This window comes from Melitaea cinxia, chromosome 12 (assembly GCF_905220565.1).
Source record: "Melitaea cinxia chromosome 12, ilMelCinx1.1, whole genome shotgun sequence".
Taxonomy (NCBI): domain Eukaryota; kingdom Metazoa; phylum Arthropoda; class Insecta; order Lepidoptera; family Nymphalidae; genus Melitaea; species Melitaea cinxia.
This window is the reverse complement of record NC_059405.1, coordinates 9,945,596-9,965,889: the sequence shown is the minus strand read 5'-3', so window position 1 is coordinate 9,965,889 and position 20,294 is coordinate 9,945,596. Positions and strand designations below refer to the sequence as shown.

The 20,294-nt window shown below is 35.0% G+C and overlaps 1 protein-coding gene across 1 annotated transcript in view; it reads left to right on the top strand.

Moving 5' to 3' along the window:
• Nucleotides 1-19,868, top strand: part of LOC123658222 — an 87,903-nt gene extending 68,035 nt beyond the window's left edge. Inside the window, exons 2-3 of the mRNA XM_045593664.1 lie at nt 19,357-19,517; nt 19,809-19,868. Of these exons, the coding sequence (XP_045449620.1) occupies nt 19,357-19,517; nt 19,809-19,868 (221 nt within the window). The remainder of the gene's footprint in view (nt 1-19,356; nt 19,518-19,808) is intronic.
• Nucleotides 19,869-20,294: the final 426 nt, after the last annotated feature.

Genomic DNA, 20,294 nt, shown 5'->3' with positions numbered 1-20,294 from the left:
TGAATCTGATTAAAAAACCGAGTGCCTACATGGCCACTTCAAATATTTTCACATTGTCAACTTCAAATAGTATTTCATTGAAGCAATAAAGAGCTTGTTATATGATTAATGGCTTCACGATCTTCACCAGAGACTCGCTCGCATAGCTGATTCTTAGTCGTGGTTCTTTACTCTAATAAATATACAGATCCATGACTCTCGATTTCTGTAAAGAAAATATTTTAGCTAAGAGGAATCGATTTATCGGAAATTATAATACGAAGTCAATATCCATCGTGAGCACAGAGATATAGCGACCATTGTTGTGATTCTTTTATGGAATAAAGTTTCGAAAGAAATAAACATCGTAACTTAAAGCTAAGAGCAAAAACTTCACAGATGTATTATGTTTGAAAGTTTTCAGTCGGTCTTGAAAATTTGTGATACAAACTTTGTATTCTGGTTAATAACCATAAATCACAACCCAATGGAAATTGAAACCTTAAATTGAAGTTGAACTCGATTCAGCCTGTAATATCCCACAGCTGGGCATAGACCTCTTTCTCCGTGTAGGAGAAGAATCGGAACTTAATCCACTGCGCTACTCTACTGCGGGTTGGCGGATAAGTTAAACTCAGATTATCTTAAATATTGTAGAAAGAGATTACTTTGTTTCTTCATAAAAATGTGTACACTTTTAATTGTTTATACCTTATATCATTACTTTTATTATCAAGGTTATAAAATTTCTCTGTGCCATTGATAAGAAAAGTAAATACATACGTGGATCAAAATAAGGAGTGACGTCTAGTCTATTATAAAAATCATAACGCTCACCTTAATCTTTAAACAAAAAGAAAGGGTTGCGTATAGAAATGTTTGTATAAAATGTTCATATTGTTTGTAAAATATATTTTAAGAAACAATCAAAATAAAGTACGAATGTACATACATACTCTTACATATATTAACTTTGTGCGGGTGACGCACACATCCCAGTGACGTGCATATATAACTGTCCTTGATTTCAATCCGTAGTACTAACTATACTTAGTACTTATTCAAGTTGGTATTGTTCCCAATACGTTAACATTTTATTTTTAACAACATCTACGCCGCTACGGCGTAGACGATCTACGTAATTTGCTTTGTCACGCTACACGTCAATCAATATAACATCAAATGATATAAATAGCTTGTCTTTTGGTAATCATAGCCAGAAAATCTTAATATCCTGACAGCACTTAAGAATATGAATATCTCTAAAAAGAATAACATTAAAATCCTTTCAACTATTTTTGACAATATTACGATATTTACGAAAATATTTAAATCGTCTATGAATAAAACATCATTATTACTCTCTACAATATTTAAAATTGTACAAGTCATGAAACAAATTATAATAACATCTGTTCTCCTCACATTAAAGACACATATTTTGTTTTGACAAATAATCCAGATTTAAAATTTAAAATAGTACTAGTTGTGCCCTGCGGTTTCACATGCATTTATTTGAGGAAAAAAATAGTCTGAAAATATTTTTTAATTCGAACCAGTAGTTCCTGAGATAAGTGCTTTTAAACAAACAAACTTTTCAGATTTATAATATTAGTAGGTATAGATTAACAAAATCGACTAATTAATTAGAATAATATTCCATACACACACATATATATATAAGATGTTTGACTACTGATTGCGGTTCTTCACAACCAGTAGGTGTTATAGATAACGTTTAAACATGTTCACGTTAATCAAAAATCCAATAATATAATCGCTTCAGCCTGTAATATCCCACTACTGAGCATAGGCCTCTTTCCGAATGCAGGAGAAGAGTCAGATCTTAATCCACCATGCTGCTATAATGCGGGTTGGCGGATTAAGTTAATTAGCTATTAAACGGGTAAAATTAATCAAGTTGACAGAAAATGTTAAGATTTATTTAATACTGTAGTAATTTAAAAAATTCCAATGGCATATTGCCGTCTAATTAGTATCCATTGAATTTAATATTTTGCATTCCAAAGGCAGTCTTAACATAAATCATAATTAATAATTATTATTATAATACAATATAGTGCAGTAGTCCTTGTGGGTCTCCCCACCGTGCCTCGGAGAGCACGTTAAGCCGTCGGTCCCGGTTGTTATCATGTACACCTAATAGCGATCGTTACTCATAGCAGGGAATATATCCAACCCGCATTGGAGCAGCGTGATGGATTAAGCTCTGATCCTTCTCCTACATGGAGAAAGAGGCCTATCACCAGTAGCAGGATATTACAGGCTGAAGCAGATTATAATAAAAATTTTACTGAACAAAAAATAATAACATTTACATTTAAAATCCTACCATGACTAGCCGAGGAAACGACGACCTGGATAAAATTTAACTTTCGTTGAAAGCCTTCAAAAACCACATGGAAATAAGAATCTCACAAATTCAATCGACCCTGTGGTACATAAAGAATTACTTTCAAGCGGAAACAAAAAATTTAAATATAAAAGAACCTTTCATAAAAAGTATCATCAATGAAAATCGGTATCATTTCGTCTAAACATGCGGTAAGGCGTTTTACGTAAGGACAGTTTACGAGTAGGTTGCAGATATACGTCAGAGTAACGATTAGTTCGGAATGTATTCGTCGCCACTAAGTCTGCAGAACCCAACTGAAACCTTCGATCACTCCTACACCCACGTAATTTGTTCACTATGGCAAAAACACAAACTTGAATTTTACTAACGATTGTATCTTTCGTCATACGATTACTTGTAAATGATTTTAATTGAATACATTTTTTTTCAATGTAACTTGAATGACATCTAAGGCAAACATTACACATACGCACACTTATGGATCGCAGAAGTGCTAAATTTATTTTCTATTTTTTGGACAAAGAGACCTACGCCCAGCATTGGGATGTGAACCTCTAAAACGGTGAAAAATATGGGTTGAAAGTGTGTATGACGAGGCCATAATTTTTTTTAATTTAGAAGCGTGAAATTTAATTTTTGAATTAGGAAAATCAATAAATACGTATCTCAGCATTTTTGGGCAATCTACCTTTAAAGAGATAATATGGGGTTAAAAGTTAAATGGCAAGTTCATAATTTATTTAGCTGGATACATCAAAGTTTAATACTGAACTACCGATGAACAAAAAACTAAAAATGAGTCAACACATGTTTCAGTTTTAGTAAAAATTCTAACCTTAAATGGGTATAATAAGGAATGAAATTCGTATGAAAATCTGTCATTTCTGGACTTAAAAACTTGATGTTTTTTCCTTAAGGTATTGATGACATATTATTACTTTTTATATTATTTTTTCTTAGACCCCGTTAGATATTGATTAAAATATATAAATACATAAATAATTAGTCCAGTCTTAATGTTATTTGGACGAATCACTATATCTCAAATGTTATCCTGTCATATGAGAAATAAAAATTATAGAAGCATGAAATTTTATTTTTGATTGGATGTAACGTAAATATTTAGAAAATTTGTAATAAAATGTCCTACCTCCGTTTTCAATCCACACTTAACACTATAAATTACAACCAAGCATGACTCTTTTTTTTTGCCTCTTCTCCTTATCTAATTTGCCACTTTACGCTTTTTAGCGAACGGAAACGGAACCAGGATAGTTTGTATATCTTTGTGCAGCTAATTTAATAGAAAATAATTTTATAATCATCAAAAATTGATTTTATAACATAAAAAGTGTGCTGACTACACTACTGAAGAAAAACTTACGAAACGTAACTATCTCACTTTCTATCTTTACTAACTTATATCTCCTTCTCAACTTCCATTCGCCTCGCCCGATCACACTTTTTGTAATGCTCTCGTCATGTATTCACCAGCTTACTCCCCAAGTCAAGCGTGTGTAAAGAAGTTTTACTTCAAAAGCCTTTTATTTCCAGTTATACAGTAATTCTTATACTAATAAACCTAATATCCTATAATACTAATATGTAAAATTAATTTATTGGACGTAATATACCGCTGAATTTATATTATATCATACCACAAAAATATATTATCTTGCTATGTACGCACCAATTTAGTTGATCACTAGAACCCCTTTCAGGTATATGCCGTCTAAAAAACATTCTATTTTTCTCGGTCTTGGGCTAGTTGCTGCCATTGTGGGCCAGCAATTTTCTTTGTATACTCTTTCCATCCATCCAAAGGTCTTCATCTACAACGTTACGGAACATTCCATAATGTAGTGGTTTTAGTCCAACTTTTATAAGCCATAGCCCATTTCAACTTCGATTTCTTTCCATGGCTGCTTCATACTCACTATCTGCTTTTGTTGTTGATCTAACTATAGTATATTTTGATTTAGTGTCAATTAGTACGTTTTTCTGTTTGAAAATATCTTTTTTATGCCTATTGTGGAGACAATAACTATCATAGTTGGGTTCTTTCCTATTTCTTTCCTTATCCCAAAAGATGGGATCCGCAAATTTCCTATTTCTTTCCTTATCTTGCATGCTTCTCTAGGTTGTAGATTATTTTCTCTTGGTTTAAACATAGTCGATTTCTACGTGAGTGAAGTCGCAGGAAACTGTAATATAATAAATTAAATAGTTAATAGCAGCAGTTTTTGTTCAATGAATGGATACACTGCCAAAGTGACAGTATAGTGGTTAAAAAGAATGTCATCTGTCTATAGAATTACCCTAGTCATAGCCTTAAAGACATGCCATGTCGTAGTATCAATAGAAAGACGAAAAATTATCGATCTACGGTCCAGACGAATGTACCGAATCTCAAAAATTGCCTCTCGTAAGCTTACATGTGTTTGCTGCATAATCTAAAAAAAAATGCTATTTCAGCGATTACATCCACATGGCCTAATCTACAAACAGTTTCCTTTTATTTAATCATATATACTCTTTTGTTTATTATTATATAAATATATTCTTTGACAACTTGAATTTCGACGACGGGCAACCACCAGTTGTATGAATCACGTAAGTATTTATTTTATAGTATAATATATATTTATCTATTTTAAATTATCAATTTACAACAACTAATTATTCAGTTAATTAAAACATTAAAAAATAATAAATAATTCATAAAATTAATCAGTCTTTGGTTAATTCAAGCCATTTACGAGCTGCCTGCTTGTCTGCCTTTTGCTCTATTACCCTGTGGTCTTTTGCACTTAATCGTCTTTGCATCTAGTTAAGAAAAATATATATTATTACTCAAAAGAAGTATATGTGTGGTATTCCGCCCGGCAAGGTGACGACCAGTGCCGGACGGCAGGAATTTCCGAACGCACGCATTTTGCGACATCCACCGTTAGCCCCAGACCTTGCAATAGCGTAGTTATAGCTTTTACATTTTTCTTTTTATCAACATTTTATTTCTAAATAAAAAAAAAAAATGTTAAATTTTTTTTATTGTTAGCAATAAATTGAAACAACACAAACCTTGAAGTAGAGCGTGTATTTTATAAGCGCAAACAAATATTTTTTATTTGATTTGATTTTTTAACGGTATGATCCTGATTCCTTAGGAATTCTTTTAACCTTCTTTATTATTTATACGCCGCGTTGGCGCAGCGGTCACAGCCATGGATTGTACCCGTTGTGCTGGCGGTTGCGGGTTCGATCCCCGCACATGACAAACATTTGTATTGGCCATACAGGTGTTTGCCGTGGTCTGGGTGTTTGTGCAGTCCTTGTGGGTCTCCCCACCGTGCCTCGGAGAGCACGTTAAGCCGTTGGTCCCGGTTGTTATCATATACACCTGATAGCGATCGTTACTCATAGTAGGAAATATATCCGCCAACCCGCATTGGAGCAGCGTGGTGGATTAAGCTCTGATCCTTCTCCTACATGGGGAAAGAGGCCTATGCCCAACAGTGGGATATTACAGGCTGCCGCGTATTATTTATCCGTTCCAGCACTATTCATTATTATTCCGTACAGACACATATAGACAAACATTTATAAATGTTTTTAATTTATCAAGTAAATAAAAAATAACAATAAAGACTTAACTAAACAGTAAATTTTTTGGTATGCCCTTAGTATTATTTTTATTTTATTAATTTATTTCTATATTCTAAACAAAGTAAAAAAAGTACTTCTACCCTCGAAATTTCTTCAAATTGTTTTAGGTTCAGGTTCGTATTAATATCGTATCGTGACGCTGTCGTCTTTGGAATAGAATCTGCTAAACGCAGCACCCCAGACTCTATTGATTAGTGCGCCCGCAGAAAGGAGTCGCTAGTATAGACGAAATGGTTTAGCTTAAAACGCCGACGCAATATTACGTACCTTTCAATACACAGTCAGTAGTGATATAGAGAAATAGATATAAAGTTCCTAAGAAAGCGCACCACAACCTAGACCTCAACTTTGCTTATTATTAATAAGAAAAAGAACATAATAAGAATCAAAGGCAAACTTGCAGCTTCCTTTTCTTTTATTAAATTATAATTATATGAAATTGTAAACTCTTTTTATTATTTTTTCCGGTAAAACTTTTCTTACATTTCTAAAGTTCTCTCGATTACGTTTTTTAACCGAGTAAAAAACTTTTAACTGTATAACAATAACAAAACTCTAGTCAAAGTAATATTAACGTATAACAGGAAAAGCTTGGAATACTTTTTAAAAACTTTTTACTTATTTGTTTTAAAGTTTACATATTTAGTCAAGTTATGAAAATTTTAACATTTGAAAAAATATTAATATTAATTAATTTATGGAGTAAACTTTTTAGCAATCAATTATTTTAATATTCACTGGAATATAACTGGAATGCAGTGTGAATATATTCCTTAACAATAGTGCCTATAGCGTTCAGACATGGATACTTCACACGGGTCTCTGTAATGAGATGCTCAGCTGCTAGTACCTTAAAGCTAACGTTCGCGTCATTTTGAATACTTTATATAACATTTTCCTGCATATTGTATAGTACTACAAACAAATTTATTTGGAATTAAGTTCGAATCAAATGTAATATTTAATAAAAAGTTAACTAATTGATTTTAATCTTGTTTATTATTTTCTTGCTATAAACCTTGATTCAGTTCATTAACTAACAACAATGAGAACGCTTTTGCCCCCTTTTTGTAATAGCGGTGGAACAGTTTTCCTTTTAAATGTAAGTGCCCAATCATTGAACATAGAACAAAATTAGATAAGATAGACTGAACTGTATTAAGTTTATTTCAAAAATTTGTGTTCCCTCTTCAGAGCGATTAAAGATGCTTAATTAAGCAAAAAATTATTATTATTATAATTTTGTTTACAAATGTATGTATATTTCTTCGTTAATTCAAATTTATTTGATCATTTTCGTGTTCCAAAATTTAACATACCAGTTTTTATTAAATATGATATATATTATAAAATAGCGGTATAACTCTAATCCCATATGCAAATCTGATTTCGTATATAATTAAAACACGACGGAATCTATTCAAAAAGGCTTGAGACGATTTACGTGAATAGTCCGGTGCCATGCTTACGAATGCACAACACGTTGCCGCCATAGAGCCCACCGTAGATACGTAGAGGGCGCTCGATGTTCGTAATCGAGCCGTGGCCTCACTTTCCCCGGCGCGGCTAAAAATAGACGCTCAGAACTGAGTAGCCGGCTATCTTCGTAAGCGGTACGGTACGGTAACATAAATCTTTACAAATATAGATCGCTTTTCATTCAAACAATAACTTTCCCTTCAATTAACTTTTCTTGTTCGTTCTTATTATAATGTCTGCTCTAGTAACGTTGTACATTGTAATTTATACTTGTCTTGTGACAATATTTAATATCAAAAATGTTTTTCAGCGTATTAAATTGGAGTTAAATATAACTAAAAATATATACTATAACTATAATATATAATAAATACTATAAAAATAAGTAATAGTTATTTAATTACAAAAAATTGTGAAATAATATTACAACATTGCCGCCCTTCACGTCATAATATCTAAAAGCATCGCGAATTCATCTCAGTCTCAGATATCATTAGTTAACTGTACACTAACAGCATAACTATATATTCACATACAATCTGCCGCCTATAATTTCGTGACTGTTTTGTAACGAAATGAATACATTAAAAATATTTGTTACTTGTGCATACTTAAATCTTTTTTTATGACGTCAATTAAAAATCAGTTGCTACGATAAAATAACGCAAAAAATTTCTAGTTCCATAGTATTTTTTTGAGTGAGTCAGTTAGTCCGGTCAATGAGCCAAACTCTTACGCGGGTTCCGTACTAATATAATGTTTAACAAATTTTATCTGTTAATCGGGCTAAAAACGGATAAATGCTTTGAGTACTGATTTTTGAAGTAATACCTCTTTACTCACGCTTGACTTAAGGAGTAAGCTAGTGAATATGGGACGTGAGCGATATGAAAAGTGCGATCAGTCGAGGCAAAGGGAAGTTGAGAGGGACACATAAGTTAGTGAAGATAGAAATTGAGAGAGTTACGTTCCATATATTACTGTAGGAGCTACAGAAGCTTAACTTCAATTGTGTGGTCTAAAGTACACCCGTTTTTTATTTTTAATTAACAGCTTTAATTAGTCACGTAGAATGGAGAAACACGAAGGAGATTGGAGATTACAACCAATAGAATTTTTAAGACCGCAGAAATATTAGGTTTTTTTGGTTAGCCCATAACTATGTTAGAACAACACAAACATTTAAAATACTTCGATTCGCAACAGCCTATCGCAGTTCACAGTTGCCTCCTCAAGTACGTGCCGAACTTCCCGGTTCTGTGCAGTTCTTTTTTTACATGGAAAAAATCCATCATGGATACCCTCCGGCGCGAGGGCGCCAAAGGGTTATGTCAGGCTCCTACTGACTAAAAAAAACCACACGTGTCCGTCTCTGAGGGGTGAGATGGGGTCGCGCTAGCATTCGCAAGTCTCCGGGTCCCGACATAATGGTGGGGTGGCCTCGCTCACAACAAGGCCACCCCTCAGACATGTGGGGTCCTGTCGTCTGGCCGGCCGAAGTCTTCCGACTATCGGCCGGCGACCCCCACGATTACGAGGGGGGAGGAAGTGGGTAAACCGTCTCCTCCTTGCCCTCGTACGTCTGCGCCGGAGTGGGTCAGCGGAAACGTCACTTTCCCTGGCCCGCTCCGCGGCCTCTATCTGCGTCATTACCTCTTCGCAGAAGGAGACCGACAACTGCCACGATCTCCCACTCTGCTCAATAAGCATAGCTTTTACGATGCTCAGCAGTGAGAGATCCCGTCCGAGAGCGGCCGAAAGCGCGCGTCGCTACGAGTCCCACGCGGAGCGCCGTATCCTCTGGCGCCCCACGCTTGTGGTAGGCTGGAGTCACCTCCCATCTCGCAATTTGGTGCAGGTACTCTTCGAAGCACCCGTGTCCAGAAAATACCAGCATCAAACGGAAGGTCAGCCACCCGAACCGCCGCCCCACACACTTCCGACGTTACCGGCCTGACCGCGCCCACCACACCGCTGCCCGGGCACTGGAGACCTTAGGTCCTCCGTCCACCGCCGCAACAGGGTGTCCTGCGCCTGCCTCCGCTTGCGTGCGACCTCCTCCGACGTCAGGGGCTCCCCCGGTATCTCCTCGCTGCCACGAAATGGTAAATTTCAGCGAGGATCTCCGCCTACAATTCCCTGAGGGGATCACCGGCCAGCACGAACGCCGCTGGTCAGGACACCGTCCGGTAACCACGTATCGCCCTCATCGCGAAGGCCCGCTGCGGACGTCGCAGCAGGGTCTTGTTAGCGCGACCGAGAGCGTTCGCCCGGACACATACATGGCCATACTCCGGATGACCCCGGAATAATTATTATTACGGGATTTTAGACTATTTTCGGGAAGTTATAGTATTCGCCAGTTGTAGCATTGCGTGGCTTAATACTAAGTCTCTCTAAATTAAAATTTGATGGCACATAGTAAAAATACACATTTTTTTATCATCAATCATTACACTAAATGGCAAAGATTGTACTGAACTATGTTTAATTGATTCAATATTCCTTCCTGTGAATTCGATAGAGCAGGACGCACAAATTCATGATTTACTTAAACTCACAAGACTTTTTAGTTTTGTTTTTTTTTAGTTTAAACGATGCGTGCAGAATGTGGTCTGAGCCATATTCACTTGGTAAAATAGCATTATTTCTTTATTTTCTCCATTCTGAATATGACAAACGCTTTTTGGACGGTATGAACAATTTGACACTATTTCATTTATCGGAATGTTCCCGGAATATTTGGAATTCAACCAGTTGGTGTAACTTGTTAAAAAGGAATCTTTGTTGCTTCTTTATAGTGTTGGATATTATTAATGCCTATAAGTATTACTGATATAATAAAATAAAGCATGTGTTATCCTTAGATCCGCCAACCCGCTTTGGAGCAGAATGGTGAATTAAGGTCTGATCCTTCTCCTACATGAGGCTTATGCCCAGCAGTGGGATATTACAGGCTGAAGCGTAAGCGTATCTTTAGATTTAACTGAGGTAGTGCACAGCAGGAATTCCATGTAGAAAATATGGAGCAGCCTGACTGGGGTCGACCTTACAGAATACACAACAAATTAATACTGTTTTCAAGCAGCGTTGTGTTCCTATTGGTGAGTAAGGTGACCAAAGCTCCTCCATTAGGGATCGGATCGGCAACGCGCTTGAGATGCTTTTGGTGTTGCAGGCGTCGCTGTACGCTTACGCGGCGTACGCTTGTTTGCCGACCTAGTAGTATTTAAATAATTGTGTTTGCTCGCAAACGAAAAAAAACCGACTTCAATTACATCGTAGTAATACAACGTAGATTGACGTAAAAATAGTCAAGTAACTACGCATTATCAAAGAGTACTCAAAAAGTAGTAATCAGATCTCGATAAAATTTATATGTAACCACATGATAAACATCAGCTTTCGATTAAATTAAAAATTATCAAAATCGTTACACCCAGTAAAAAGTTATTGCGGATTTTCAAGAGATTCCCTCGATTTCTCTAGGATTCCAAAACAAAATTTGTCGAAATCGGTCTACCCGGTCAAAAGTTCTGATGTAACGTACATAAAAAAAATACAGTCGAATTGAGAACCTCCTCCTTTTTTGGAAGTCGGTTAAAAAAGATTCTTGTTTTCCTTTGAAATACGTTGACAGTGACATAGCTGTTGCTTCGTCTGCTATGTAAGATATTATTGACCACGTGCAGAACATTTTTAACCGACTTCCAAAAAAGGAGGAGGTTCTCAATTCGACTGTATTTTTTTATTTTATTTTTTTATTTTTTTTTATGTATGTTACCTCAGAACTTTTGACCGGGTGGACCGATTTCGACATTTTTTTTTAATCGAAAGGTGGTGTGTGTCAATTGGTCCCATTTAAATTTATTTGAGATCTAACAACTACTTTTCGAGCTATATCTAATAATGCGTTTTTACTCGACGCTTTTTTCGTCGACCTACGTTGTATTACTCGTCGATGAAATTGAAGTCGGTTTTTTTTTCGTTTGTGAGCAAATACAATTATAAAGTAAACATTTTTTAAGTAATAAAATAGCGGTGTTATATGATTCTATCGTAGAATGTGTTGGAGAAATATTTTATATTGCCCATTTTTGAACAATTTCAGAAAACGAATTATTATTTCTAATATCTAAATTTTCCCAGAAAATGGCATAAAATGATAAGAACCTAACGGTAGTAGATATTAATAAGCATACAATAAATATAGTATTATATAGGAATAGTCAACTATGTCAAAATCAAAATCAAAAACAGCTTTATTTAAATAAGCTCTAAGAGCACTTTCGAATCGCCATTTTACAAATTAAAACTTTAGAAATCAATTATTATATTTGTAGAAGTAAAGCTACCACCGATTCGGAATCTAGGTTCTGCAGAGAAGAATCGGCAAGAAACCCCGCAGTTACTCTGTTGAAAAATAATATATAAACTGTGTTTTAGTACAAAATTAGTAACATGTTACATAAAATACAGCGCCACTAAGTCCACACATCTTTATCAAATATGTAATCCTGCACCGAGTAATAAGCTTTATCTATTATTATTATTTTTATAAAAACTTTAAATTTATGTTGAGACAATTCCAAAATCGTTTGTGGGGTTTTATTATACATGCGAATACCATGACCCAGAAAGGAAACGCTTACTTTGCGCAGTCGGAAACTTGGAGTTACAATTTTGTTATTCCTTCTCGTGTTTACAGTGCAATTATTACTATTTATTTCAAAACAATGAATATTTATAAATATACTGCGACGCAATTGTTAATATGTCTACCTTTTGGAAAACATCCCGTAGGGAGACTCGAGCTTCAAGATCGTAAATTCCACGAATAGCCCTTTTTTGCAAAACAAATATAGTCTCAATATCTGCAGCATTACCCCACGGTAACAGATCGGAAGACATAACACTATGGAAATAGCTAAAATATATTAAGCGTGCAGTTGCAACGTCGGTCAGTTGTCGTACTTTTCTAACTGCGAATGCTGCGGAGCTGAGTCTACCATTCAAGGATGACAAATGGGAATTCCACTAAAGTTGTGAGTCCAAATGTATCCCTAAGAAAAATATAGTATCATTGACAATAAGCCTCTCGTTATTTATTATAAAATTATAATTTGGATGCTTAACATTAGGTAATGAAAACACAACGCACTTGGTTTTTTGCAACGCAAGTTATTTATTTTAAACCAATGTTGAATTCGCAAAAAAGAAGTGTTCACGTCATCATAATTTACTTTTTTCCTATCAACTTTAAAGATTAGAGAAGTGTCATCTGCAAATAGCACTATATCACAAATATATTTAACATAAAATGGCAGATCATTTATATATATTAAAAAAAGAAATGAACCCAGAATCGACCCCTGTGGAACGCCCATTTTTAGCACAGATCCAGAAGACTTCGTTCCGTTTATTGATAAGTGTTGAATTCTATTAGATATGAAACAATTAGATTAAGATCTTTACCATTAACGCCGTAATACTCAAGTTTACTTAATAAGATCCCGTGGTCCGCGCAATCGAATGCCTTTGATAGGTCACAAAATATACCAATAGCATTTTGTGATTTCTTCCAAGCGTCATATATATGTTTGAGAAGTGCCACACCAGCATCTGTCGTAGAACGACCTCTAGTGAAACCATATTGTTCACTGTGAAAAATTCCATTAACTTTAAAATGGAAAAGAAGTTGATTTAGTGTAATTTTTTCAAATGTTTTACTGAAAGACCACCACCTACCACCATGGAACTTAAGAAGCCGACCGATGGCGGGATAACCATCCAACAGTAGTTTGACATACACAGCCGAAGACGGGCAGCAGCATCTTCGGTGCGACAAAGCCAGTCCTGCGGTCACCAACCCGCCTACCCAGCGTGGCGACTATTGGGCAAAACACATGATTTGTCGCCGTTTTTGGCATGAACTTGTGGAGGCCTATGTCCAGTAGTGGACTGTGGTAGGCTGAAATGATGATGATGATGATGAAGTTTTTATTATTATACCTCAACAACCGCTCTGATGTAGTGGTGTGCGTGTCATGTAAGCGCCTAAACACCCCGGCTTGTGGTTTCGATTCCAGCTCGGAATGGGTATTTCATCATTTCAGCCTATTGCAGTCCACTGCTGGACATAGGCCTCCCCAAGTTCGCGCCAGACATCCCGGTTTTCCGCAATCCTCATCCAGCCTACACCGGCAATCTTACGTAGATCGTCGGTCCAACGGGCCGGAGGACGTCCTACACTGCGTTTGCCAAGACGCGGTCTCCACTCCAGGACCCGTCTACTCCAACGGCCATCGGTCCTGCGACACAGATGACCCACTGCCACTTCAACTTGCTAATTCTGTGGGCTACGTCGGTTACTTTCGTTCTCTCGCGGATAGTCTCATTTTTAATCCTATCTTTGAGAGAAACTCGAACGTGCAGTGGAATTGTTACTCATACTAGGGAAATATATCCACCAACCTGCAGTAGAGCAGCGTGGTGAATTTAAGCTGCGACCTGTCCATCTTATCGTTTTGGCGCTGGCTGAGCTGAGCTGAGCTGAGCTGACCGTTATCTTATATGGAGAAAGAGGCCTATGTCCAGCAGTGGGATGTTACAAGCTGAATCGTGATCGTGATCGTCGGTCGTGATTATTGTAGTTTCAATTTAAATCTTGATGGAGTAAAAATATGTCTAAATTCCTTAATCACAATAAGTTATTTGAGACATTTCTTCTTTCTCCCATTTTGCTGAAGTATCAACAATACAAGATTACCTAAAAGTTAACTCAAAATGATGACGTAACTAGTAGTAGAGACACACATGTGATTTTAGAGGTTTCTACTGTGATGTCGTAAAGAAACACTTTTATTTGCGCTCATATTGCAAACGCTGGCTTAACCCTACGAGATAGATTAAAATAATGTACCACAGTATTGTATACCTTAAAAAGTTCTGCAAAAAAGTCCCCAATGGTATATGTCTATCTCTTAGGGATAACCCGCAATAACCGTTTTTTATCCTTTACTTTTTACGAGAAATAATGGCTTTATTTTAGTTCAAAGAGGAACTGAATAGAATAGGTACCTTTTCTTGTTCATAGTATTTAGTATCAGCATTGTACCCGTGCGAAGCCGGGGCGGGTCACTATTTTATTATAAAGCTAAAAAGATTATATGTTTTTTTATTACATTGATTATATGTTTTTTATTGCTAAAAAGATTATATGTTTTTTTATTATATTTACTTATTTCTTACATATATGCATTTACTTATTTGTTATTGTCCCTACGCTAAACTCGAAGGTATTGCCAAAAGGTAATGGGTCGTTTTATTACAGCATTTCCATAAACATTTTACGTTAGATCAGATCAGCTTCCTGTTATGGCAATGTTAAATTATCCTCCGATTTACATACGCGTGCAAAATTTCAGTTCAACAAGAAACTGGAAGATGAATCAAATTTAACATAGTACAAACGAACAGTGACAAAAATTTAAGTCGATAAAAATATTACACATAAATCTAATTTGTCAACCGTATCAGCTACAAAGAAGAAAGAACATAAGTCTTCAAGTGCCAAAATCTATACCAATGTATTCAACGTCCCTTTTGAAGCCTTTGGTCCGTGATTAGATTACAAAGATATATCATTTGCGTAGGCTTCAAAGAGCCTTCCTATACATTATGTACGTTGTATGTATCGAATCAATTAAACCACTTGGGACTTTGATATCATATAAATAATTTACTGCTACTCAATCTAATTTGCATAAACCCTGAGTAACAGTTACTAACAGCAAAGGTAAAGTGTCGTCGTATTATTTATACTAATATAATAATATAATAGGTATTTACTACCAAGTCACTTAATAAGGCCATTACGTTGCTCAATGACCTTGAAGATTATGTCTTTGCGAAAGTATTTGTTAGTTTGACACCATCTATCAACATGCGTGTGTATAAAATATCATACACGTTAGAAGGAACTAAAGATTATGCAAAAAAACGGATGCGTCGCAGCGTAGTCATTTTTTGCTTCAGCCTGTAAAATATCCCACTGCTGGGTATAGGCGTCTTGTCTCATGTAGGAGAAGGATTAGAGCTTAATCCACCACGCTGCTCCAATGCAGGTTAGCGGATATACCTATTCCCTACTAAGAGTAATGATCGCAATCAGGTGTACATGATAACAACCGGGACCGACGGCTTAACGTGGCCTCCGAGGTACAGTGGGGAGACCCACAAGGACTGCACAAACACCCAAAGCTCGTCAAATGTCTGATAATAAACAATACAAATTGTTAAATACGTCATCACAACTTTTTTGATGTAAAACTCATGCACAAATAACAAATATTATGCCGTTACAGAGAGAAAATACAAACTAACTAAATAATACTATTTAAAAAATACTATTTATTTCAAAATTGGGATAAATTCAGAAAAAAATTAAACAATACAATTTATTTATTTATCACTATTTTAAATATTACATAGATTGTTTATATGATAAACACACTTCTTTAAACTTTGGGTGGTTTTTTTTTTGAGTTTGAGCGATGTTATATAAGGGTGAGTTACGAGTATTAACCCGTAACTACTCAACCATAGAATATATATAGATAATAAGTAGGTACTATGTAATAATATTAATAGAATATAAAAAAATATTTGACTTTCTAATTTCGTGGTACAAAACAAAAAAAAATATAGTGTATATTTTATTTTTTTGTATAGAAATCTTAATGATATCCCCATTTGTTCTGTTCTAGTTATAAATATCCCCGTTAGTTGTGTACTCAGAACTTTTTACTGGGTGGACCGATTTCGATTATTCTTTTTTTTATCAAAAGGTGGTGCGTATCATGTGGTCCTATTTAAATTTAATTGAGATCTAACAAGTACTTTTTGATTTATATCTATCTAATAATGCGTTTTTGCTTGACTATTTTTTCGTCGACCGACATTTTATTATAACGCATAACTTTTCACTGAGTATACTAATGATGATTGATTACTTGATGATTCTTGTTTTAATCGAAAGCTGATGCTTTTTTTGTAATCTCGTTTAAATTTAATCAAGATAAATATGATGAGTACTTTTTGAGTGATCTTTGATAACGCGCATTTACTTGACAATTTTTCGTCTACTTACGTTAAATATAAGTGACTAAATTATGTGATTTATCATTAAGAACAAGACTTTATACTCAGTTAGCAAAAAACTACAAATATGCAAATATCCCCTTTTGTAAAAACACTCCTCAATTGTGTTAGTTTTCAAACAAAAAAAAAAACGACTTGAATACGCCTTATTATGAATAACTTAAAAATATATGTAAACCTTTCATTATTTAAAGAACAACTGCATTAATTTTCTTCTTCTTCGTCATCGTCGTCATCTTCTGGCATGTAAAAATTTTTGTTTCATTCTCATCATTTTGGTTGTCCTGAATTGTTTTCCAGAATTTTCGGTTTAAATTCACTCTCTTCCCTGAGGAAGAGAAAAGAGGATTTTTATCACAAATACTCTTTTAAGAAGAATCTTGTGCTTGAGAAATATGTGACCTCTAAACTTAAAAATTATGTAGTACTAACATCAAAAAATGATAATTCCGTTAAGAACGCATAGGTAGGTACGTTACATAGGTAATGTTTTAATACCTGCCGATATACAATTGCGCGATGTAGCTAATTATTTTCGAGAGCCTTTTCTTTATATAAAGCTATACGAATGGCTGTTACCATTACCAACTATAAATAAAAAAATCGAACTCAGTCGTTCAAAAAAAGTCTAGCAAATTTTTTAGTTAAATAAAAATAATCGTAAGTATTAAAAATTTATAAATTGCTAAGGTTCAATTTTTTAAAAATATATTAATCATTTCGATTTAAGGATGTCCGCATTTTATTCTAAATTTTTTTACCTGTAACTTCTTGTAATCAACAATTTAATTTTATTTATTACTAGCGACCCGCCCGCGCACGGGTGCAATGACACTAAATATACTACAGAATGTCTTTATTTATAGTATGAAGCTAGCATATAGCATGGTTATTAACATGTTGTTACAGAATGCGTTGAAGAAATGAAGGTTCACTGCTCGTTCCCCGTAGGTGATAGCGTGATAATATGTAGCCTATATGTTGACCCGACTTCTTAATAATATTCGTGCGAAATTTGAAGTAAATCCATGCAGTACTTTTTGAGTTTATCCCGGACATACATACAGACAAACAGACAAACAGACAAAAATTCAAAAAACTATATTTTTGGCTTCGGTATCGATTGTAGATCACACTCCAAGTATTCTTTTAAAAAAATATTCAATGTACAGTTTTGACTTTCCTACCATTTTATTATATGTGTAGATTATACTACTATAGCTGCTCTTACGTAGTTTTTTTCATACGTAACATATACTTGATTTACTTACTGTACGTCTCTATTATAAACATAAGTTACAGCCACAGCCACATATTGTCGTTAAAGCCTTATCGCCACCAATAATATAACAAACATATACATAGAATACCAAATTTATTACATTCCTATTGACTCACCGTAGTCCAATGAAAATACATATAACTAATAATATCAATGCAAATAAAACTCATTAACATTTACTGATGTTACAAAAGCTTACTATACGTGCCCTTTAACGTCATAGATTTTGACATCCACGTGCTTATAACACGTAGCCCACGCGGAGGCGGCGGAGGTTTTGGCATCAAAGCGATCCAGACTCGGTAAACCACAACTAACTAGCTAGCTATAAATTACGTCTGTTAACTGTCACGCTTTCAGCATTTCTTATCTAACGATATGTCGTTTCGGACATCGATTCAGCAATATCGCTTAGTATTGAGAGCGAGTTTCGCTCTTCTTTATTCAAATAATTAATTTTTACATTAGATATATATTTTCACTCCCTAATTGCTGTTTCAAATAATTCTAAATTAAGGATTTGCCTTAAATGTCGGTAATAAGAAATAATGACGAAATGATTTTTAAAAATTCACTATATTCAGGAAAAAAATATGTTGGAATGAAGTTCGATGGGTCAGCTAGTTATTTGTTTATTTATTTTTTTAGGATCATCAGTAATTGTTAACACTAATCTTCGTATCGGGTATGTCTAAGAATCGGCCAACATCTAATTTTCATACGCCTAAGTTATAGGAGGGGAGGGGGATTAAGGAGGTTAATAACATATATGGCAAAACAATGTTTGCGGGCGGGCAGCTATATATCTACATTTTGTTACTTGAATATGTTGTGTAAATACGGAAATAAATAAATTAAATTAATAAAATACGGATGAGATACGGTTGTTGTTATCTTTAAATAAAAAAATACATTTAAATTCGTAACAATGGTCTGAAACCTTAAAAGTTTCAAAATAGTAACATGTATTTGAGTTTCAAAATATTTACTGATAATTACATTAATGTAGTATTGAGTACCTACTTGGTTTACCTAGAACGATGTGCAATATAAGTTTGCAAACTCAATTATAAATTTTGAAACTCCATTCACGTGTAACAGTACAATCATGACTTCTATCCATATTTTTCAACACTTTTTATTGGTTTGAGATTATGGTCAATGCTTCTCACTCTTGCCGTGTAGCAGGATTCTTAATGGCATTGCTAGATAATGTATTGGGCGCTCCAAAAATCGTTTAATTTAAAAAAAGAAATCTAACAAATTATTTATCTTTATAAGTACAGTTGTACCTACTGTGATACTAAGGCGGTCGTGTTGTTAGAAAAGCAATAAGATCGAAAACGTGTATTGAGATTATAGAAAATTAAAAAAGTGATGTGTTAATTTATTATTTTTACCTTGTTTATAGAGTGTCCTCCGGCGGCTGACGGTATGGAGCGATTTGCGTGTCCGACTACGGACAGGCAGGGCCGCTACCGCTGCATCGACGACCATGTACTCTGCGACGGTTTCATCGATTGTCCTAACGGCGAAGATGAGGACCGACAGGCTTGCATGTTTTATAAAACGGTAAATAAAATATTTTATCACCTTACATCCAGAATTTAGATTAAATACTTACCCAGAATAATAAAAATTAAACAATAATTATTCTTCATTCAGTCATTCATTATATATATAATTTTTACAACAAGCTTAAAACGGCCTCAGAACACAAAAAATCACATTCTCTAAATGTATTCGTCTCTCCAAACCAGTATTCCACTGAAATTGATTGTAGTTTTAAATAAAAAGAAAAAGTGCCGTTATTATATTACTAATTATTACTATATTTATTAAGCTAAATAAATAAATTTTCAGACAAAGGCCCACCTGGATGTCTTGGCCGACGCACTTCTGCGCTGGGCGCGCGGTCGCTAGATGATGCACCCTCCCGGACACCGAACCCCCAGTGCTGATCTAACATTCCAACAGCGCTGCATGGATAGACTGACAATTAACGGAAATGTGCACTCGCATTCAGTGAAAGCTGAGAATCCTTACTATAAATATTTGGACGCAATCAGTCGTATTAACTAGGAAATGCGATGAACGTAATGAAACATATCAAGTAGTGGTGCAATCTGACGAAAACCTAACCACTTAAAGTGTAGTGTAAAGATTCAACGAACTGATTTGAACCTAAAAACAATAAATGCCGTTGAAATGCGTACGCGCAGACGCTACGAACAGTCATTGAAAGTAAGCTAGTAATGCGACCTGGTTTCGTCCTTATAATGTCCCTGCAGCTAATTTGTTTCTCATTACGTACCCTCTAGCACTTATTAAATTAAAATGTGAGACTGG